The sequence below is a fragment of the Mchenga conophoros genome, linkage group LG20, assembly GCF_057382185.1.
Source record: "Mchenga conophoros isolate Kocher_MC1m ecotype Shallow Benthic linkage group LG20, M_conophoros_male_GT1.1, whole genome shotgun sequence".
Taxonomy (NCBI): domain Eukaryota; kingdom Metazoa; phylum Chordata; class Actinopteri; order Cichliformes; family Cichlidae; genus Mchenga; species Mchenga conophoros.
Window position 1 is genome coordinate 2,806,581 of NC_140545.1, and position 22,534 is coordinate 2,829,114.

General features: G+C 41.7%; 1 protein-coding gene across 3 annotated transcripts in view; it reads right to left on the bottom strand.

The window, feature by feature from the left end:
• znf385a (zinc finger protein 385A) overlaps positions 1-22,534 on the bottom strand; it is a 55,683-nt gene that overhangs the window by 31,293 nt on the left and 1,856 nt on the right. Inside the window, exon 1 of one of the 3 annotated variants that reach the window (XM_085259703.1) lies at positions 17,888-18,511. The exons of 1 other annotated variant lie outside the window; for it this stretch is intronic. In XM_085259703.1, the coding sequence (XP_085115829.1) occupies positions 17,888-17,897 (10 nt within the window). In that variant the 5' untranslated portion in view covers positions 17,898-18,511. Of the gene's footprint in view, positions 1-14,667; positions 14,773-17,887; positions 18,512-22,534 lie in introns of those variants that run through there. One more of the 3 variants, XM_085259705.1, reaches the window with a different exon arrangement.

Genomic DNA, 22,534 nt, shown 5'->3' on the forward strand with positions numbered 1-22,534 from the left:
AATGCAAAGCACAGCAGTTTGCTTCCATTAATTTCAGTCTTTTTTGTAGAACTTAGGCTTCTACAAATAAGCCAAAAATATTTTATGTTGCTGGATCTCTCATAAAAAGCCACCAAATGTCAGTCTTAAATAATTTCTGCCTGTATACATGAACATTAGCTTTACAAAGATGCTGTTTTATATGGACTATATGAAGCTTCTAAGGGGTTTTCACTATTTGAGAACCCTCCATTATACACTGCAGCTGTTGTGAATTTATACTGATGTTATAAGCTGCCATCGTTTGAAGCTGGTGACAATCCTTTCAGAGTCATGTTTGATCATCAAAAGATATTAGACAAAGAAAAATACTGTACAGTTGCATTTTGTATTTGGTCAGTTGTAACTGACAACTGTGACATGAATGTGAGCAATTAGATCAAACCTTAACAGGTTCAACACTTTTATAAAAGCTAAGAGAACATTCTGAGATTCTATATTCCTCCATGCTTCCCTTCAAGTTCTCTGCTGTCTGTTCTCATTCTTTCTCAGGTTTCTATCTTTTTCATATAGTTTTCTTTTGTAATGAATGCTCCTCCCTTGCCAAAAGTCAGGCTAGTAAGATGATCACAGTTGCTGTCCAGAAGAGATGCATCTGAGTATCACTAGCTGCAGGCAGAGTCTGAGTCAGTGATGGATGGACTGTTGGAATGCTGGATGATGAGGGGGAGAGGGGGGCATTGCTTTGTTGTGTCTCTTGAAAAAGACTAATTTACTGTTTTAACAGCCGCTTACACCTATGCAGAAAGGGGAGAGGAGGGACAGAAGGCAGGATGACAAGATGGCGTTCTTCTGGGAAGGAAGCACACTGGAGCATGAACCTCCTCTATCTCCCTTCTCTCCACCTGTCTTTGGCTGTTTGTTGTTTTCCTCCTTGCTCCCATTTTCCCATTTATTCCATGGCACCCAGCCCCCACCCAACCCCCACCCCATCTCCTCCCTTTCTTCCCTTGTTCAGGGCTCAAGTCACACACCCAGGTGGAACAATAGCCTGTGACTTCATTCCCATGCACCGCTCAGAGACTAGTGCCCTCAGGTATGGAATTCTATCACTCAACAATAAACAGGTGGATCAACCCAAATACACTTCGGAGGAGATCGACAAAAGCACGAGATTCTCTCTGAGATTAGACCCCCACCCCAAAGGAAGAGAAAGGAAGGAGGCATGATGGCTTGGAGGAAGGAGGAGGCTGGGAGTTAAACACTATATAGCCGCAGTGTTTGAGGAGCAGCAACCATAATGTGCCCCTGCTTGTGTTTGCCACTCTATTTCAACGACTTCCATTCCCCAAGGAGGATGGAGGGCAATATGCTATCAGCCTAATAGAGAGGGGGAGGATACTTTATGAGGTTGACAAGCGCTGCTTTCATTTCAGGCCTGCAGTGTCATTTCTATGAATATGATAACTAACGAGCATGTCCTCTAACACGCGGCTCTCTGTCCAGTTCTGAGCAATCCTACCACGGCTCAATCTCTTTAAGTGCTCTGGGGTCTCTGCTGTAATGTCATTTGTCATTGAGGTCGAGAAATGACAATTTTGTTTAAATCAGAACTCATCACCCCACAACTACAGTCAGATATGGAAGGCAAGCCACAAAGCAATTTTAGGCATAAAATTGAAATTCTGAAATTCAAAAAGCTGAGCTGAAAAAGTTCTTGAAGAGATTTTTAATATAAATTTGGCCACACAAAAACACCCCGCATGGATGCTAATTCCCATGGCAGTGCTCACTTTATGAAAAAGGGAAACCTCTGTGAACCAGACCCCAGCTCGTTTGTCAAAGCTGAGAGGAATGCTTTCCTTTGGTTGTCTCGTACTTACGAGCTAAGTCGAGAGCGAGCTTTACACTTCTCATACCCACTTCCACACCTTTAAGCTCAGCTGAGACATATTCAGCATATTTTTCCATGATAGCAGGTGATGCATTATTCAGTGAGCTCAGGTTGATCTTAGCTATAATAAATCTTTGGTCTATAGAAATGTGAAGCACAAAAGGCACACACACAAACTTGCCTCTCTTCTTTTAGTGTTGATGCATGATGAATAAAGAGGAACTGAGCATCCATGAATCACACCTCCATGGAGAGATCTTAAACAAAGCGCATTATGGATAAAAGGAGCGCTTGGCTTTTGAGAAGCAATCCAAAGCAGTATGGTAATGAGAGTAATGAGGATATCAGACACTGAATGTGGTGCAATATGCTTGTTAAATGTGACAGCTGAATTACATCAGAGCTTCGTCCCTGTGAAGCAAAAGACTTGTGAAGCAAACATTCACGCTGACATGTGACGACACCTTACTGTAGCTGTGTTCAATCATAATCTACAACAGGGTAGCAGGGACACCTGGAGATGAGCAACACTGGCTTCCAATTGGAGAGCCATAAGATTAAAGGGTAACCTGGCAAGGCATATGTATCTGAATCAATTTGCTCATCAGTTGTACAATATCCTCTTTGCCTTTGTGAGGCGCTTAAGAGGTTTTACCTTCAGTTTGGTAGAATTGTATTTTTGTCAACATACACATCAATTTATCAAGCAGAAAAGTTCACCTTTTTGCTTTTCAGGAGAGAGCTATCCAAAAAGGTCAATAAATAAAGGTCTTTATCAATATGCAAAAGAAATAGAAATAAAAAGCATTTATCATGCTGTCTAACAGTAAATGCTTATGTTTCATGTAAGGCTTGCATGTCCGGTATGACTTATACATGTGGCCCCTCCTTCTTTTTTCAAGTTATTTATTTTAAGCTCATGCTTATCAATACATTCACTAACCACATCATTAGGTACACCTGTTCAACTGCTCATTGATGCATATATTTACTCTAATCAGGAAATCACATGACACTAACTGTCCATTTAGGCACAGTCTGCACAGGCTCACTAAAGTTAAAACAGAACATTAGATGAAATGTTAACCATTTGAGCCCGTCAGCCAACTGAGCATCATTTAAATGCCACAGCTTACCTAAGTATTGTTGCTGACCGTGTCTATTCCTTTATGATCACAGTGTACCCGTCTTCTGACAGCTGCTTCCAGCAGGATAACACATCATGTCACAAAGCTTAAATCATCTCAAACTGATTTTGCGGACATGACAATGAGTTGGCTGCACACAAATGGCCTCCACAGTCATTGGATTTCGAGCGCCTTTAAAATGTGTGTGGATAATTTAAATCATGGATGTGCAGTCTACAACTCTGCAGTAACTGTGTGATGCTTTCATGTCGATATGGACCAAAATCTCTGGGAAATGTTTCCAGCACTTTGTTGAATCTAAGCCACAAAGAATTTAGGCAGTTCTGAAGGCAAATGGGAGTCCAACTCATCCAAAAGGTTTAACTAAAAAAGAAACCAAAGTTAATGTTGTATGTGCAAAATGACAAAAGGAGCCACATTCCTGAGCTAACTGTGGTATATAGCCAAAGAGATATTCAGAGATAAAATACATATAAATAATAAACTACTTTCTTCTTCTTTCAATTTCTTTTCCATATGGAGAAGCTCCAGTTTTGCTCATCTTATCACAAAGACTGGAAACGGGAGGAAGAGATGTCAGCTTCTCTCTGTAAAATTTTCCAAAATTTACATATCCGACAGTGACAAGAGCGGGGGAAAGATTAACAAAGCCTGATAGGACAAAGTGCTGATTTGACATAATCTCATAAAGAGAGGGACAGTAGTCAAGGAGAGGGCTCTGAGAAAGCAGAGAGGAAAACCAAGTCCGATGCTGCAGTGTAGGTGCTGCTTGCCTGTGCTGCCCGGGCCTCTTTGTTATTATGATTTATTTTTTAATGAGCGGCACTGCCCTCCCCTCTGCCACACAAAGCCCTGATTGAATCTGGCGTTCCATTAGCATGTTAAAGAGGCCCAGCTTCATCTGTGAGCCGCTGACTGACAGTGGATATCATCTCTGTAATTGCTCCATATACTGGACCCAGAGAAAGCCAGAGACACAGAGAGAAAGAGAGACAGAGAGGGAGAAAATAGTTGTGGGGGGGAGGGTTGAAGAAACATAAGGAGGGAGGGATTAGGATTTAAAAGTGGGGATGCTGGAAAGAAGGGGGAGATGAGAGGGGCTGGTGGATCGAGCTCCATCTCAGAATATCTCAATTTGGTACAGTTGGTACCCCATGCAGAGAAGTGGGAATAGTCTGTTTGAATAAGTAATTTTTTTTAAGCTACACTCGCAGCTTTTGACACTTATCAAAGCAAAAACAGTGGCAGCGTTTCGTAACAGAAGCCCTGCTTTTACGAAGCTGTTACACAATCAAACCAGAAATGTTATGTTTGTCGCTGTCGTGTCAGGTAAGGACGTGACACTCTGACGCGTTTGTGCGCACCACACGTCCCTCTCCGTGTCCTATGCTCTCTCCTTACCCCTTTACAGAATGGTTTTATTGTCTTCCTCTATTTTTGCACTCACTCCCTTCTCTCCAACTCTTTCACGTCTACTTCCTCATCCCCTCCATCACTGAGCGCCTCCCCTCCACCTCCTCCATGGCTCCCGCTATTCCCTTTCACTGTTCCCCTCTCTCCCTCTCTTTCTATCTGCCCTTCTCTGTCTCTGCAGTAAATGGTAATTGAACAAACCATGTGGTGGAGAAGAGCCGCAGAAAAAGATGGTTATCTTAACTCCACATGCCATGCATCCAAAATTAATCCTCCTCCTTCCATTTCTCCCTCGCTCTCTATTCCTTTGCTATGCTGTGACAGTGTGACGTGCACGCAGTCCCACAACATCGTCAGCCCTGTGTATTAACGTTGGAAGACAGCCCAATGGTACCATGGTGAGCGAGTGTGCATGTGTGTGTATGTGTGAGATTACCATGTGCAGTGGCACATCCTAAGGAAGCGAGGTGACAATGAAAGATGTCTCACAAGCAAAGGAGGATGCACAACACAAAAGTGCACAACATTGCAACATTGCTTTCCTCATCACATCCCATTGCGATTCTGGTATATTTACTATAGATAACAATAATCTATTTCACCAATCCTTTTGGGTCCTCATAAATACTTTCAAGTTTTATTTTCACACACTCTTCGGTTAGACTTAGGCACGGAAACTAGTTGGGTTAGCTTAGTAAAAGATAATAAAATGGAGCTATTTATAAAGCTACTCACATTTGAAGCTTTTCCTCCATTTTCTGAGTTATGTGAGACAAGAATGCAGCTCCATTTGACGTATGTTTAGTCGTATAAAAAAGGAGCAGCAGCAGCTGCAGGAAAACAAGACCATAAATGGAAAAGATGTGTTGATTACAAATGTAGGTCTAGATAAAAATAGTGTTTCTTCCAAGTTAATTGAGAACTTTAGTTTCTTTAGTTATATGAAAACTTTTTAGGAGACAGGGAATACAGAGCACAGACAGGGTCTGCATTCCTCCAATAAAAACACATTGCTCTTGACAGAACGTGTTTTTTTATCAGGTAGGAAAGCTAAGTTGCAACATTATTTCACAGGAACACTGTGGTTTGATATTAAATAGTATTTTGAACCAGGTCAAATACCTATACGTGCCTCCCTTTTTCTTGTTATATATGAAACCAACATTTCGGCTATTTATTATCCTAAAACTTTACATTTTCTAAATGATCTTAACTCGAGCCTAAAACACAGAACACCTAAAGACTAAGCACTCTACAGAGACACTCAATCGTGCGCACACATTCGCACACCCTCATCCTGCTGCACCCTCCAGGCATACTCTGCTCCACTAACACAACACGAAATCTCTGACACTCACAACACATTTACATGACATTACTGCTGAAGTGCTATAAAATCTGTGCCTGAATATCAACTGTTGAGATGCATCATTTGTTTCTGTGTACGGAGGAATCTGTGCAATAGCAACGCACAACAGGAGCGTTGCACACCACTGGCCTGTAAACTTCGAATATTAGAGAAAGTGTGTGTGTGTGTGTGTGTGTGTGTGTGTGTGTGTGTGTGTGTGTGTGTGTGTGTGTGTGTGTGTGTGTGTGTGTGTGTGTGTGTAAAAAATGAATTTTGAGTTGAAGCTATATTCAAGTGTGCATGTTAGATTTTAATGATCTCCTTTGGGCTCCTGTGGGTTGCTCTGGGTTTAGCATGGTAATCAAGGAGCATGTTGACACACACTGTTAGTCAGATTGATGTGTTTGTTTGGGTGGTGCAGGGCTACGCGGCTTTACACAGTGATGGACTACATTAGCCACTTGCTACTAATCTGAGAATTAATGGCTTTCCCCAGTGATGTGGTTCCCGTGCACAATGTTTTATTCAGATGCTCGCTGGGTCCGTTCGTAAAGTATTTAGATCTATCACTGTTAGGTTCCCTTGGACAAATACTCTATCCAAGTCAATGTAGCCATGTCTGAAGAGGTAGTTTGTCACCAGCAATTATCCTCCAAGTTATACCCTTTCTCAACTATCTCAAACATAGCAAACAGGACACGTGAGATTTTCAGATTCCCCTAAGGTCAATGCTGACATATGTATGCAGGTGCATTTATCTAAAGAAGGAGACCAAGAGAACCAGATGACACAACTCTCTTCAGTTCTATTTGATTCCCCATTTTATGCAAACGTGCTCTGACCAAAAATCATGTGTCTATCGAAGGCTGCTATTGTAGTTTCTAAAGGTTTGACCACAGTTCTTAAATCATGTCTGTTTCTGTTCTTATACTGAGTTTCCATGGCACGCCGATGATGCAGACTGCGCGTTTGTGTTCTAGCTGCTGCTAAAGGGATAGACAGCTGTGACGCTACAGTGATGACGACAACAAACCATTATGTAGACTTTCCCGTTTGTGCCCTGCATGCTGCATACCTCCCACACCCACCCCCTTTACTCTCATCTCTCTCCATCCTGCTATTGGAGGCTCAGACTGCGGCAGAGCAGGGCAGTGAGATGAAAAACACAATGATTGTTTCTGATGAACAAGAGGGGCTCCGTGAGAGGGAGAGAAAAGAGAGCGGGTCTCTAAGAGTGACAGAGCAAAGGGTAGGAGAACGCAGGAAATCAGAGCATTGTAAAGGTCAGTGTTTGGTTATACAGGAACACCGAAGACTGTGGAGAGTAACAGCTCCGCCTCCCAATTTTGTGTATATTTGTGTGTAGTTGGATAAGAGAAACTAAAGGAAGGAAAGAGGGAACAGACAGGAAGGGAGGGCGCTGGGCTGTACAGTAAAGAGTCTCACCTTGTTCTGCACCATGCACACACAGCACCCCAGCTGTCATCCAGCTTCACTCTCTTTCTCCGTCAGGCCAGTGAGGACATGCATCATTCATGAGCAAAGACTTATTTGGCTGCGTCATCTCCTCCCATAACTGTCAATAACTTTTTCCCGGCTGTGGCTTCACCTTTACTTCAGGAGTGTGCACTGGACGCAGACAGCAAATTTACATCATAAATAGCATTTTGTCCTAGAGACAGCAAACTGCAGAAAGTTTTAAGACAGACTAGGTGGTGATGAATCTATTTCCTCATAATGTTCAAGATTGGGCATTCCACCATTTAAAGCCATGGGACCTAATATCTGCGGCACAAAGTGAATGATACAAAAGTTTTTTTAAAGGGCCGAAAGCAAGTGGCACTCACTGTAATTTAGAGCAATTAAAGGGAATGTATTTAAAGGAAACACCGAAACATGTCCCACAGAAATGTAATGTTCTAAAATATATATCTGCTCCTTTAGGAAAAGAAGAACCAACATGTAGAAAAATGTAACAAGAAAGACTAATTATCTAAGAACTGCTGTGTCCTGCCCTCAGCACCATTTTTGTCCAGCCTGTCCTCTTTCCTGAGCCCATGCGACGCAACCTGCTGCGAGGCTGCCTGCTGTGAAGGTCACTCTCCCTGCAGCTATGGATTACACAGGCACGCACAGTCAGGCAGAATACGATACTGCCCTTGAGGAGAGGTCTGAGGCTTTGGTTGGCAGAGACAAGGCCTCTGGAACTTATGGACCCACCAGGACCAGCCAGTGTGATAACCAAGCAACCTCATGTCAAGAGTTGGTAGGTGGATGGAAAGGAGCAAAATAAATAGAATAAAACCACAAGAAATCTATCACTTCATACATTCATCCATTCAGAGGTGGGAAAGAATTAAATAAATATACAACTATATATACAAATACTGTAGGAATAATAATGATTTTGCATTAAACTCACCATTACACAAAAGAATAGAAGCTACTTAAAATATTAATAAGAAAAGAAGCAAACAGGTATGGATAGAAATAAAACCCCTAGCTGAGGAGTTCAGGATTCACACATGGTTGTAAAGCTGCAGCTTTACAAACAAAATCAAAATCTTACAATCCAATATAATGAGTTGCAATATTCTAGATGTGACAATTTAAAGAAGCAACTAAGACCTTTTGAAGATCAGCATGAAGAAGAACAATGGAGCAATAAAGCTGAATAGTCCAGCTAGTGTGCAGAACGGCAGTAATCAGAGAGACAAGATGACAGATTTGGTGTTTTTGGTTGCTTTGTATAGTCATTTTAAATGGAAGCTACAGTAGAAGATGCAGCAAATATAAATAGAAAAGAAAAATCAATACTGTGCTTTCTAATAATATGCTCCAGTGGAAGCATATAGACAGAGGGGGGGAAATGGCTATGGATAGAGGCTTTTGGAACATATCACGTGGGCGGCATAGGTGAAGAAAAAAACATTTATCATTAACAAATGATAAATGATAAATAAAAAAAAGACTGTCCAATAAATCTGCATGATTCCGACTGACTGAAGACTGGGCGAAAATTGAGGAAAATTAGCAGCGAACAGTTGGCTGTTGTTAAGGTCATTAGTTACTTTGACCAGCCCTGTTTCAGCGCTCTGAAGAATACAAGGCTGGTCTAAAAGGATTAAAATCAATAGTCATCTTTGGTTTCTAGTGAAATGGGTCAAGTATTTCATGCTTAGGGCCGGGTGAAAAACTGCCAGTGGATAAAGGATAAAACAGTGGAATCAAAAGGGTTTTTAAAAATATTTTTAGAGAGGAACTTAGTTGTTAAAGTGTCATAATTTTAGCGTTCAGCTGTGTGATGTGAAAACACTTAAACTAAGCCAGTTAGCAGCTACGGGTCAAGGTCCACAATGTGGTAGTTAGGACCCACACATATATGGACAATATGACAAATTTTTTTAGTGAAGGAGAATAAAACTGATTGTCAGTGTTGGGGACTAATGGAATACATGTACCGCCGTTACGTATTTAAAATACAAAATATGAGTAACTGTATTCCGTTACAGTTACTGTTTAAAAAGGTGGTATTCAGAATACAGTTACTTTGCTGAAATAAATGGATTACACGGCGGTATTTTCCTGTTTCATATGTTCAGCTATGCCCTCTCTATTTCTGGTTTCCACGCCCCAAACAAAACACGCATTAGGAGGCTCTAATGCCCGTGTCTCAATCTCGCCGCCCATAATGATGTGAAGCAATATTTAAAAAAAATATTCACAAAAATGATTTAATATGAAGGCAATAGGCAGAGTGTTACAGGCATAGCATGTAGCCTCATGGGCAGTGTAGTCCGTGCTGCAGGGAGAATGGACTGCAACTCTGTGAGCGAGGGAGGGGGGGAAAGGAGAGTGGAAAAGTACGATTTGTCACCGAGCAGAAACGGGAGCTGGAAGCATGTAAATATAATAATAACCACTGCAGCCAAAAAGAGTGCCTGACGAGCTTATGGCGAGTAACCTTCAGTAAAAGTAATAATTCACACAGCAATAGTACATTCATGTAGTTGTAAAAAGCATGATTATATAATCCAAAGTATTCAGAATACGTTACCCTCATTGAGTAACGTAACAGAATACGTTACAAAATACATTTTGGGGCATGTAATCTGTAATCTGTAGTGGAATACATTTTAAAAGTAACCTTCCCAACACTGCTGATTGCAGATGATAGAAGATGCTTCAGTTTCCAGCTTGTCCTTCTGTTACTTCTTTCTTACCTTTTTTATTTATCTAGTATGGTGTGTGAATTAAGAAAAAAAAGGCAATTTCAAGAAAAGATTTTATTTTTCTGTTTTTAGCAGGTGCTGCTGAAACTGGCACCGCTTTGAAAGTGTTATTAAATTTAAACATTAAACACAATAGGTTTTCTTAGTAGAGGTACAATGAAACTAAAAGCTGAGGATGAGAAACAACAATCGCAGGCACAAAAGGGAAATTTAATACCACGGTCTTCAGTCGTCACTCTGTTTCCTAGTTTGAAGTCAAATGTGGGGGATGGCACCTTTTATCCTGCAAAATGGTGCAGTGAGGGTCAGTGTCCTCTGAGTGGGACAGGAGCCATTTGACAACACCACTCTCTGGAGTCATGCCACTGTTTGGAGGTCAGAAAAGGAAAAAAATATATATATAAAAAATATACATATATACCCACACACAGACACACATGGCATTGTCCTCTCCCTGCTGTGACCTTAATTTGTTCTGTCTTGAGTATGAGTACCTGCTGGGCAGCTGATGCACCTTAAGAGAGCAAGCTGACAGCATTATATGTATATATATATATATATATATATATATATATATATATATATATATATATATATATATTGTTTTGAGCATATGCATGGGAAAGATGCAGACAGACAGAGGAGGGGGGTAAGGATTTGAAAAATAAAACACCACAAGGACAGACTGTTGGTGTGCATGTGTTTTGAAGACTGCGAGTCTCAGGTGAATTTTGCTCATATTCACAAATTCTAACTGGCAGCAGTCTGAAACCAAGGCTGATGTTGGTGTATGCAGCAGCACTAATAACAGCAAAACTCCCCAAAATAAATAAACAATACACACAAGCTGTCTCTCTGCAGGCTAATCTTCTAATGAAGATTTGTGGCAGTGGCTGCTTGGTGATTATTGGCCTAGAACAAACACAAAAGCCATCTTCTCGCTACTGTAAATAAAACCTCGCATTTACACAAACGGTTGCAGGTGAAAATGAGAAAACTTAGGCTGGAGGCAGAAATGTTACTTTTATAGCGTATGGGCTGGCAAATGTTTTGCTTTGCTGTGCTGTCAAACGTCTCATGCTACAGTTAATAAGCAAAACCACTACAAGCCCAAACATTAACCACCATTATTCAGATTTGACAAATGTAATGTGAAGTCGCTTATGTTCATGCGGTAATTCCTGTCTCACTGGGACAAGTGCACCAATCCTGACTATGCTAATTTTATGGAAATGTTTGTTTCCATCCTTCCTCTTCGGTTCCATTTGTTACATTTTATCAATTCTCTTTTGAACTACATTTACTGCCACTGCATGTTAGCTGAAAGTTATGTTAAATATATAAGCAACCATTCCTCCATCTGTGCGTCCCACAACAGTGTCTGCTGCTGCTGCTGCTGCATTAGGCAAAGCTGCCCAGTGGAAAATCTTTACATGCATAAATGCAAAAAGGTGTTTTTTTCAATGAGATACACGACTCACATGAATGACCTCAGGTACCTCTTCACCCCTGCGTCCCTTACAGCCTTCTAATCCACACCTCTCTTTACCTTCCCTGTGCACCCCCAAGGCAGGGAGCTGTGGTGCAGGTCCCGGCAGAGTCCCTTATCATCCCTCCCGCTTTCCTACTTAGGGGTAGGGCCGCATGTTCAGGGGAGAACTTGTTCAAAGACAGGTGTGCATACCAGACGCCTGTGTTAAGACCTACGCCATGCGGTTTCCATAACTACCTGCTAGTGAGGCTTCCCCGGCACTCATCCAAGACTGCGCTAAACCCTTCTGATAGCTCTAGCTACACTAGCTGTCAATGGGCAAGACTCCACAGAGGGCAGGTCGGAGCTCAACCTACTGACGCCTTTTTGTCACCCAGCCTTTCTGCTACTCATGATCAAGCATCATACATACATTTAAACATGCTGGAAGAGATTTAGTTGGCAGAGGGAAGGCGTTAGGGGTGGAGATTTAAGCTATTTTGAGCTGTTCATGTAACATTAAGGATTAAAAGCTAGCTTAAGGCTTCTTGGAACCAAACGCTGGTAGCATTCATTCAGTCTGTGTGCCCAGCAGTATGTAGTTGAGCAAAGTGAGATTTGTTTAGATGACTGAGGTACCATAGTGAGGACATGTCCTTGTGGTTATAAGTGAAGTTCAGCCAGAGCTTTAGGACAGCAGTATGTTAGATATACTGCTCATATTTCCTCTTGGTATGAGTCAGATGATACAGAGACAGAAGTGCTCCATGTTTGCTGTCACAAGGAAGCATGGATTTCACCCTTTAGCCTAGCTGTAACCAAAGAATTGTCACTCCACCCCACATCCAGCGTTCCTCATCTCACTGTTTTCTCATTTCCTTCTTTATCGCTTAGGTCCCAGTCCTCCTACACTACTCACTCAATCCCGCTTCTCATTCTGTGCTTCATGGAGATCCTCCTTCTACCCTTTAGCTTCCTCCTTGCTAGCCATGCTCCTATGAAATGACCTTGCTGCAACTCAATTGATTTCTCTTCTGTCTTTGTGTGAAACCCTATCTCAACAGCACTCAGAGGAATTTCCTCTTCCCCCCCAGAGCTGGAAAGAGCTAATTCTCTTTCATGAGGACACTTTTCACTCCATTTTATCTATCTGCTTTCCTCGTTCTCTTCCCCCTCCACTTCTACTCTCTTCTCGTTTGAGCACACAGAAATAGAACAGGCATGATTAATGCAACATCTTTCGCAGCCAAACGTTAGCTTTGCTCAACCTTTTTACACTTGGCTGCCGTTTGAACCTTACAAAACTGCAAGTGAATTATCAGATCATTACATCATCACAAATGCTTGATTCTTTCTATACATGAGTGTGATCAGTAAGGAGATAACAAAAGGAATAAGAGATCAAATAAACATTTGAGTATAGGAATTATTTCACGATTTCATATATGACATACAAACTGCTGAATCAGATAATAACAGTATACACTGAATACTCAAATCTCTTCAATTTAATTTGCAGAATTTGTGTGCAATTAAATCAAAAATTCAACAAGCAGTGAATATAAAAATGGTCTTATTATAGATTTATGTCACTGCACTGTCCTAATAGTCCAAGTATTTCAAATTATGTTAGAGATGAATAAAATAAACCATTGCATAACAGAATGCCATGTAAGTGCTCAGCATTTTCACAGGAGTTGTTCTGAACTCAGTTATGATTCACTAACCCTTATAGTGAGAGAGAGAGTACTGAAGAGAGAGCTGAAATGTGATTTTTTATATTTTCATGTAATGTAAAAACACTGATTACTTAAATATTTAACCAGTGGCAGTGCAGTGTTAAAAAGGAAGCAAAGCTTTTGATCTCCAGTCTTTCATCAAAGCAGCTGTATGACACAAGGTGATTCAATACCAGTATGGGCAAAAGAGAACACCTGTGCAATGTTAAGCCACCTTGCATAGGGAATGTAAATAAACATATTAACAATTTTTTGTTGCACACAGGAAACCCTAAAGAAAAGAAAGTCACAGTTCATGAACATAAAATAAAAGGCAATCAAGTTATTAGTAAGCTTTGTCATGAAAAAAAAAGAGCACAATTAAGCAAAGACATCAGGAAAATAGATGACAAAAAATATTACACCTCTACATGATAAAGGCAACACTGTCTCTTTGAAAACACTAGAGAGCTGCAGTGTGAAGAATCATCTGTGCCTCTTTCCACTTTGTGATCAGACAGACTGTTGAAGCATACAGAACATTTTCCAGGCTTCAACTCCCAGGTGTCTTGTAGCCCCAGGATTCCCAGTAAGTAGTCAGCCAGCTTGCCTTGGTGAATGCACTAATGTGACACCATAATCACGCACAGGTGCATTTCTGTGCTTCACAGCGCAGCAGCAAAGCGCCAGGTTTTTTTGGTGGTGGTGGCAGGTGCCGTGGGCCCTAGTGGGTGCTTCATAAACGGCACAAATCGGTTTTATTTTCACTGTTTGCTTTTTTACTTTATGACTATAACTCACAAAAAAATACTATGTTTACTCCAGGATCATTCTAATTTTCACTAAAAAAAACCTTTAATACAGGGCACTGCGGGGAGACCAGTGGAAACATGGGAGTCAGGAAATCACACACCTTTACCTTTTGCTGCTCCGCAGTGTGCCACACACACACGTGCACACACACACACGCACACACAAACAAACACAATGGGTTTCCATCCCACCAGTCCAATAACAGGCCTATTCATTAGAGTCTCTTACAGACAGTATTGACAACCTGCTGACACACAGTCACTCCAGCATAAACAAATGGAGCAACAGAGAAAAGCCAGGCAGGGAGGGGATGAGACCTAGCAGCTTTTTGATGGAAGAGGGATCTCCACAAACCAGGGGTGAGCTAGACTTAAAGAAAGAAGTGGCAAGCCTGCTACTTGCTCCTGCTCACACATATATCCACCTAATATCCCTTGCACACACATTATACAGTCCCCCTACAAATGAGTGCCACATTTATCTTACATGCCAGGTCAGCCCTGACCTTTGTGGCATATTGTAATTACTGTCATGGGAATAAGTCTTTTTTATTCTGTGCCTTGGTATGCAGAGCAGCTATAAAGGTGAAGTGGGTCAAGCACACTGAGCTACTCATCACACAGATCACACAGCACAATGCCATAGTCTTACCTCTTCCTGCTGAATGGCATCATGATATTCTACAACACAAACTGGTGAAACCAGAGGTCCACTTTGCAGAAAGGTAGAAAATGGGGTTGCAGAATTCCTGCAGTTCCAGCAGCTCTCAAGTATTCCCCTTATGTCTTGGATATGCAAAGAAGCATAGAGGAAAAATACTGGGGCATGAATACCAAATATCTGGCTCATTAATGAGTTATAATTACTATGTCACTTTGACATAAACAAAGAGAGCAGCACAGTCATGAAGAAAATGGGGATGGGGGGCATTGCTGATCTGCTCAAACACATTTTTTTATGATGTCTTTGACTTGACCTCTGGAACCAGGTGTGTGCAGTCAATTAAAAGAAGGGGGTTGCAGAGCTCGGTGAATGGAATAAGCAATAGCTATGCAGACAGGAACAGAAAGATAAACTTTATGGAGACAGATGAGGTAGGAGTGGACGCTCAAACACAAAAACAAAGAGACAGATCGGCTGCATGGCCCTGAGCTCGGGAGGTCAGATCTGACTCAAACAGACAAGACAGATGAGACATGAAGCAACGTTTAAACATGAACTGCTCATGACATGACAGGTCCTTCCCCAAAAACTTTGCAATGATGCTAACAAAGTAGATTTTACCAGGAATGCTTGTCAGATAGTCACCATGCAATATCTGGTGACAGTAAGAGGGCAATACAGACAGTTCCTGTCTAAATGTGGACTCCACACCAGGAACTCACTGCAGGCGTAGATGGTTTGTGCTAGACATCATGGCGGCTGATCACCATGACTCCACAGTCAACTGAGAAGCTCTACACTAACAGGAGCCCAGCGATCATGTTCGTTATTAGGTCGCCATTGTTCTCTTGCTGTTTCTCTCTCTTTTTTATCCACAAACACACACATGCACACGTGCACAGACATGCACACACGCACGCGCACACACATGCGCGCACACGCATGTACTGACCAGCAGCAGTCTCATACCAATACCTCGGTGCAGAGCCCATGCCAGACAGACAGACAGACAGCAGACAGACAGCTATGCTGGCTGCCTGCAGCTTTGTATATAAGCACACTGCCATTGCAATGATCAACTTCAGAATTGTCATTACTATTACAGCAGCCAAAAGCCTCTGTCAGGCCTCCAGAATGCCGACAAAGCTAATGACAATAGAATTGTGTACAGCATCAGGGACAGAGCCGCACTGGTAAAGGTTGTTTGCTCAAGGTCACAGAAAACAGTGGAAAGAGAAAAACACCAGTAGCCATGCAGACACAATCGCTGGAGCATGTGGTTCTCGCAGGCATACTCAAAAACACATTTCTTTCTTTAACTGCATTTTTATAACGACACACATTTCCAATTGAGATATGTTATCACAACGTTGCAGATTTATATCAGGGAGCTTAATCAGGAAATTTGCTGATTGGAGGTCGACATCAACCAGTGCCAGAATTGTAAAGGTCATTACAATGACATTACCCTTTTCAGAAGAAGAAAGCTAGAAATGTCAAATCACTCAGTAGCCACATCATCATGCAAATGGAGCAGAATGTTAGGCACGAGAAAATCTCAGTGTTCAGACAGAAATAATGAAAGATGCCTATCTGAGTGACAACTTAATAAGCAGAAGCCTTGGGTCAGCTTTTTCGGCAGGTGTGAAGTGGAAAGGTTTGACAAATCATTAGATGCAATGAGAAACACACAGATTTTGAACGTTAGAGCCACAGTTCATTATCACCGTTTCTGTAAAATAGAAAAAAGATCTGTGGCGTAACCAGTTAACACTGACATCAGTCTTTATGCAGAGGCCAAATTTATGTTACTGCACAACAGAAGTTACGTTCCGTGTGATATTGCTTCCATCAAAATTCAAATACACACACTCCAATGACTACGCTAAAGTTTAACCTCAACCAGCAGAGTTGTAGTTGGGGGGGGGGGGGGGGGGGGGGGTGTTGGTGTTAAGATATCCTACCCAAATATCATTTACGGGAGCTGCTACCACCTGCAACCTGATCAAGACAGTACTTGTCTGTTACATGAGGCTCAAGTCGAGGAATTGTTCATTTTTAACCAGCTTCAGAAGTGCAAAATATAACCCTTAAAATAGAGATACATTTTAATGTTATTTAACAAAAATTAAAAACCTTCCCAAAGTGAAAAAGTTATCTCTTTGATGGCTGTTCTAAAAAAGTTTAGTGACTGGTTGAAAACCTTTAGCTCACAGGTACACACACACTTTGAGCTCCCACACCTCAGACTGCATGACTCCCCATAATCATTAAAGTTATCTGCTTGAAAAACATGCCTGCCGGGAGAGCAGAGAAGCAGAACTGCGCCTGAATCAGCCCAGGCATGCGTTAAAACAAAGTGGCCTCTCCGGGAGAGCGTGCATCAACGCACACACACATTTCGAAGTAATACATGGGCAGTAAGCACACACGGCTTCACAGTCATGGCCATGTGCAAATAAGAAGACTCTAGAACATTTTTACAAGCGAATTTCCTTTTAAAACCTCTGTATGAATCTACAAGCCGAATGCAAAGCGCACACAGACCACACAGAATCCCCTCTCCTAGACATGGCCACTATGAGACCAGCATACTAAAGAAGAAAGTGCTGGCTGACTCACAACAATGTCTAGTAACTGGAATCTATACTCTCCTGCATGCTAAGGAATGAATCTTCTTTTTAAAATGTGTTTGATGACTTGGACGCTTATCATTAATCAGGATGGCAGCAATGCAAGGTTGAGGAGAAATTGAGTGCCACAGTAACAAATCATCAGAAGAAAGTCACGAATTCTGCACTGACTGTTTGTATAAAACCGCATGACATCAGTTATCACCAAGTTCAGCTGAAACCATCTTTGTCACTTAGCCCCTTCTGACAGAACATGAGAGTGGTGGAGTCTGGTCATGTGACCAAACAGACCATAATGATACAGTCCAGCGCAAATGCTTTGACCTTCTATGTCATCACTCACACCTGCCACATAAATGGCACACTATTAGCGTAATTACAAACACTATCTGTAATTTAGAGGTTGACCCAGGCGCTTGGTATTGACAGATGTCTCTGTGCAATCAAAACCAAGCAGACTACTAAAAAAATAAATAAAACAGAGCTGCTGGTGGCCAAGTTTAAGTAGGGATTAGTGATTCAACAGCCTGACTGATGTCTTCTAAAATCCGATGCACCAAAAAGCAACAACTCACCCAAAATCATTGCTGTGCGTTGCCTTTGGTGTCCCTGGGTTGACAAGTGTTCCCTCACTGCCCCCCGTCTCTCCTGTTTTCTCCAAGTGTACAATGGCTCCAAAATGTCTTTTTCAGAGTTGCTCTCCACTCTCCAGAAAGAGGCAACTCAGAGAGGTAGCGCTAGATGTGAGGAGAGACTGCTGCTGCTGCTGCACATGCCGTCCCTTGCGCCTGCCCTATCCAGGTGAAAAACTGAGTGTGAGAAAGAAACAGCACGAGTGTGTGTGTGTGTGTGTGTGTGTGAGGAGGGGGGTCCTCTGTTTCTGCAGTGGTGGCTCAGGTAAGCCTCAGGACAGCACAGAGGAGACAGAGAGAGAGAGAGAGAGAGAGAGAGAGAGAGTGAAGAAGAAAAAGAGAGAAGGGGGAGCCTAAAGTGTGACAGCCAATCACGCTGGCAGGGGGGAGACTACAGAGCCAAGATCTTCTTCTCCACAGCAGCCAGGAGGAATTGTGGTGTGGTCTCCAACAAACAGCTGACAATCAGTTTCCTGTCTACTGTATCACTTCAAAAGGAAAGCAGTTCGATCTACTTTAAAGTCAACATCTGCTTTGGTCTCTCTCTATGAAGCACACAACTCCCTTTCCCATTCTGGCTTTCTCTCCCTCTCTCTGCTCCTTGTTTTTTAGGGATTGGATATAACCTAAAGGCACCTTACATGCCTCTGCTCTGATTGGTGGCAGGTTCGACCAATGGGAACAGCAGCAGGCACTTGTCATCATGCAGAGTGGAAGTCATGAAGGGGAGACAGAGCTTGACTGAAAATGCTGTCTCCCAAAACCAATTTCTCACTTTTATTTGCCACACTCTCCTCACCCATCTCCCCCTCACAGTGAGCCTGGTTTTCTGTCTGTTGCATTCGCTGTTTATTACCTCCGCCTCGCTACCCTTTGACTCCATGTGTGTGTGGACTTGTAAAGGGATTAACCTTAACGCTGTGCGCGTTTGTGCTTCTCTCCCTTTCCTCCCTCCATCTTTTCAACCTACCCAGACAAAGTTACACATTCTTATCAACATCTGTGGTTTCATCAAAGGGGATAGACTTGAGACTGGGAGTGGGACTGGGGGGGAGCAAGCAAAAAGGAGAGATGAAATAGAAAGCGACAGAGCGGAGGAAGCAGAAGAAGGAGGGGCAGAGATTAAACTAAATACAAACTGACAGAGGAATGAAGAGACATTGAGTGACAAGAAGAGACAACCAGAAGGATTGAATATTGAGACAAAGACAGACAGAGTCGGACGCAGAAAATGGGCTGCGGAAAAATTTAACTATCGACCAATGCAATGCAGTCAGTGAATGAAGAGGAGCTTCACAGCCAGCTTCTTATGGTCCACTTCCTCCACACCGAGGAGCCACTCAAAGAATGCCTGCTGTCATGTTGAGCACTAGTCTTTGCCTCTCTCTTTCTGTCTCTCTCTCCAGCTTCCCTTGTGAAGAGAAATCACAGAGAGACATTCGGAAAATCACACAGCCACGATGTTATTGAGAAGCTCAGCGCTTAAGAGAAGGCTTAACAAAGCTGTCAAAAAATTAATCCCCTTGGGCGGGCATGCTTGCAAACACATACAGATATAAACACGTGAGCCTGGGGCTACAGAAAATGCTGCCTGATGTTCATTGTGCCTCCTCTTGTCCTGCTCTCTCTTTCCCTCTTTCTCTTCTATCTCTAGCTCCACCACTACCCTTCTCACTCTCTCAGGCTGAGGCTGTGAGTCACAGGGTGTTGGAGTGAATACTAAGGAGGCTGGCTGACACCTCCAATACCTCTCTTTACAGCAGCTCCACTGCATACGTTTAGGCTACTGTATGTAAACACTGGCAGTCTTAGGTGCCACAAACACCCACTCAAATTCTTACAGACTCTTACGTTTGGATAAAATCCAATGACTAAAAACTGATGGTATTATGGAACATATGGTAGCTCTTAAAGACACACAGAAAATTTCACAACTGCAAGCAAGATCTGACACATCCAGCAGAGAAAATAATGGACTTTACTGATGTGGAACAAGCTTTTTTTTTAAGTGCAAAGGAACAGACAGGTTAGAAGAAGAATTTTAGCCTCTGGCTCCTTGGACAAACCACGCAGACATACATTACGTCTGCAGGAAATGGACTGAGTACAGAAAATATTCGTTTTTGAAAATGTGGCACTAGCAGCTGGAACAATAGTTGTTATTAATATAGTTGTGCTTGCAAGTTGTTCCGTCAACATTTGTGTGTGTGTGTTTGTGTGTCAGCAAAAGAGCTGAGATAGTGTTTCCTCATTAGTTGTGTTGGTATCAATAATTCAGAGCCGGTCCTTGTTGTTGTTCAATGGGCCGAGAGCTAATGTGCTGTCGGACCAACAGGGGCCCAGGGCCCAGCGCCACTTTAATGGATGTCATGATGAGAGGGTGAAATTGGAGCATGGAGATCCTGTATCGTCCAAAGACAAGAAGAAGAAGAAGAAGAAGGGAGGGCAAAGCAGACGGCAGGAGAGGGGGACAGGGGTAAGAAGCTCAGGGATAAGGTGAAGGCCACTGGGGAGAGGACAGATGGTATTATTGGACTGGTATGTTTGGAGAAAGGTGATGTAGAGAAACACTGTGTAAAGAGAGCAAGAAGGGAGGAAGCTGCTCTACTACGATTGGTTCCTCTGTTTGTTCATAGAGCCTTCTAAAGCTAATCTCTGTCACCTCTCGATGAGAGAGACACTTATGCCACCAGGGACCTGTTATAATGAATGATAATAATGAATAATGAACTGACATCATTTCACCTCCCATCCACTTGTGTTTCTAATGTTGCTTCACAATCAGTGGAGGAAATAACAAGTATGGTCATATTTAATTTGCATGTCTATAGTTACAAAACTATTTTCTAAAAATGTTTCCACGAACGATGTGATCCGATTACAGAAACTAATCGTAGAGGAGGGGAATTTCCTAAAAATTAGCTCCGTGTATATAAACAGACACAATGTTGCATTCAGCTGAAACATCTGTTCGCTACACAAGCAATTAATTATAGAGATTTAATTGGCAGGGTATTAACTGCTAGATACTGCTTTTGTTTTTCAACTTTAAAGTGCTTAGTCACTTTAGCAAGCATTTAAAGGAATTTGTTTGCATTCAAATGTGTCCCTGAGACTGTCAGATTTCCCAAGTTTGAAAGTTGTGCTTTACTGCTACAAACCTTTAGGTCACACTACATAGAGTATTGCAAGTATTGCAAGAAAGTGTAAAATGTAAGTGTAAAAACTGCATCTGTACCTTCAATGATTAAAAAAAATAATTATCATTATTTCTGATTTTATTTCAAAAGTTATAAAATCACAATGACTTTCACACATAGGTCAAAGGGAACTAAAAGGTCGTACACCCGCCTTTTGTACAAACTAATAATTTATAATAAGGTAATGCAAAATAATAATAAGACATATGTTATGTGTCTTATGTTGAATTTTGTATGATTTACCCCATAGGTCAGTGCAATAGCTGAGATAAGGCAGGATTAAAGAAGAGTACAATAATTTAAGTAGTCTCGAAGACGGTTAATGTAATATAGAAATTCTTCTTAAGATTATTTTTATTACTCTTGATATTTGTTATGATTACTGAACATTTACTTTGATATACCATGTTTTGAAGGATGATGTCAACAATCCTGCAACTTGTTTACAAAATTTTTAACATACTTCGCTTTTACTCTGTTTCTTGAGCCGTTTCTATCAGCGAGCTTTCACTTACCTCTGAGGACACTGTGTTGAATCTAAAGTAGGCTTACGCTAACTTTGACTTTTGTATATAAATCTCTATTTTTTTTAAGTGGTAAGTCTTTTTTTAAAGTGCTAACACAGAACAGACTAATACTGAACTTTATCATCACTTTTAAGTGAGTCTGAAGGTGCCAAAGTATGCAGAAGTAATTCTGGATTCCAGCTAATGTTTAATCTATGCTACCCTCTATTGGTGTAAGCCTGTTAATACAGGGTGCCTTGCTTCTGTTTGAGCATAAACAGAATATCTGCTCTGGTACTAGACAAGCATTTGGAAAACTTCCAAAATGTAAAATGATCTCATGTAAACTGAAAGGCTAATATGTTCTCAGAGCCACATCACCACACATAGAAGTAAATAAGGGAACCAAAGAGAAAGCTGACACAACTGGTTATGGCCTTAAAGCCTGTCAGACTGAGACAGATACACCTCACTCAAGTGGAAAAATATATACAACAGATTTGTTGAACAGACAAAGCTGTTGAGGCCAGTGTCAGATACAAAAGGAATGACTGCTGAGTATGAAAGGCTTATAAATACTCATCCAATGATGTTCAGCAACAGACTGTGAGAAATACTGTATATCAAACCCGAGGAAGAGCGTGCACATCTAACTCAACCCTTCAAATAATGCCAAGATAAGTCTTCCTCTTGCTATCCTACTGGGGGAACACACAATAAATCTACGCTCACTGAAATTTGCAATGGTGACTGTAACTCACTTCTCTTCAAGAGCTCGAGCGCAGTCAAAATGCAGCTTCTTTTGATCATAAATTCAAGTCATAGTTCATCTCCGAGTCCTGCAGGCACTACAGTATGTGACTCTCCAGACGTGTTAGTTTTCT